This window comes from Pteropus vampyrus, unplaced genomic scaffold (genome assembly GCF_000151845.1).
Source record: "Pteropus vampyrus isolate Shadow unplaced genomic scaffold, Pvam_2.0 Scaffold563, whole genome shotgun sequence".
Classification (NCBI taxonomy): domain Eukaryota; kingdom Metazoa; phylum Chordata; class Mammalia; order Chiroptera; family Pteropodidae; genus Pteropus; species Pteropus vampyrus.
Window position 1 is genome coordinate 547,491 of NW_011889344.1, and position 1,754 is coordinate 549,244.

At 56.5% G+C, this 1,754-nt stretch overlaps 1 protein-coding gene across 1 annotated transcript in view; it reads left to right on the plus strand.

The window, feature by feature from the left end:
• Positions 1 to 1,754, plus strand: part of MLC1 (megalencephalic leukoencephalopathy with subcortical cysts 1) — a 21,418-nt gene that overhangs the window by 8,900 nt on the left and 10,764 nt on the right. The window contains exons 6-7 of the mRNA XM_011384185.1: positions 430 to 483; positions 855 to 956. Of these exons, the coding sequence (XP_011382487.1) occupies positions 430 to 483; positions 855 to 956 (156 nt within the window). The remainder of the gene's footprint in view (positions 1 to 429; positions 484 to 854; positions 957 to 1,754) is intronic.

Below are 1,754 nucleotides of genomic sequence, written 5' to 3' on the forward strand. Positions count from 1 at the left end.
CCGGCCCCGATTCCCTTGTCCTCCGCTCCCGTGGGAATCGCAGCGGGGGCCTGACAAGCAGCCCCGGGGCCAGGGCTAGGGCTAGGGCTAGGGCCGGGGCCGGGGCCGAGCCCTCCCCTTCCTTCCCGCGCGTGCGTCCCCCTTCCGGGTCCTCTGGAAGTGGGGCCGGAGCCTGGCCTTGTGCCGCGTCCTGGCTCGGGGTGCGGCAGCTCCAGCGGTGTTCGCTGCCGGAGGCCTTTTCCATCTCGACAGAAAAATTAAAGCCTTTTCCAGAATAAATGACTCTGACGAACTGGGCGCCTGTATCCCGTTGGATGGCAACACTTGTTTGCCAACCTGTCCTGGAAGCTTAAGCTTTTCAGGGCACGGTCGTCACCAGCAGGAAGGCGCGGGTGACGGCCACCACTCACCGAGCTCTGGTTTCTTTAGTGCATCCCCTCGGCAATTGTGAGCTTCGCCGTTTCCAGGAGAAACGTCAACGTGGTGAGTCCCGCCTTCGTGCAGTCTGTGACATGGGGGCAGCCGCCCGCCTCCCGGGCTGTGGAGGAGACAGACCCCAGGCCCTGGGTGGGGCTGACAGGCACGTGCGTGTGAGCGCGTGCGAGCGTGTGCAGGCGTGCGCGTGCGCGTGCACACATGTGCATGGTGGGACGCGCCTCCATGCCCTCAGCAGCCGTGCCCTGGCCGTGGCTTCCGCGCCCTCCCACCCCCGAGCTCACAGGGCACCCCACAGCTAATTCTTACGTGTCCCAGGCTTTAGGATTCTCAATTAATGACCTGGAATTTGGTTGATTATTACCTTTACTTCTCTAGCTGTGCAAAGGAGAACAAAACCCTCCCGTCTTGTTCTGCAGATCCCCAACTTCCAGATGCTGTTTGTTTCCACATTTGCTGTCACCACGACGTGCTTAATCTGGTTTGGTTGCAAACTTGTCCTGAACCCGTCAGCGATAGACGTGAGTCACTGGTGTGCTGCGGGTCCCTCACAGTTGCTCGTTCGCCCGTGGGCGTGTCTGCCGCGCGAGCGCGTGGCTGGCGTCAGTGAGCCCCCGTGGGTTGGCAACGCGTAAATGTGTGTCACAGCTCTTGAATTTGACCAAGTTTCTTTGATGAACTGTCTTTATTTAACTTTTTCATTGATTCTAGTGGACGGATTTATTGATAATATTTTTAATGCCTCTTTCACAACTTTCCTTGAAAATTAGCGGGAACATGATGACATGTTTCATCAGATCGGTGATGCCGCTGGCGGTGAGGTGCACCGTCACTTTACACGCCTCTGAGAAAAATGGAAAAGCCTTGTCACTCTCACGATTTCAAAAGAGACAATCTCATAAAACCGAGGACCGATCAGAGATACCTCCCCCCAAAAGCCTCTGCTTTGGGTGCAGCGCCGACCCACCTTTATTGACCAGGGAAAGGGTGCCGCCACCGTGGTCTGCAGGAGAGATGGTTTCCTGACTTAGACTCATTACCGAGGCTGCTGGATGTGAAAATCAATGTAAGGCAGTCGCGTGTGCCGGCCACAGAAAAGTGCAGAAATGTAGTTTAAATACAGATACCATTTTATGGAAATAAGTATAAAGTTCCCGGGGGCAAAGGTAACAAACGGAGTGTAGGACTATTCTGGAGAAAGACCACGGAGACTTGCTGGGCATGGTACACATCTTCATCCGGGAAAGTAGAGTGGAAGGGGGAGGTGGGCTGGGGTGAGTGCACCTGCCAGGCCCAGCAGGGGGAGGTGGTGCCTGGGG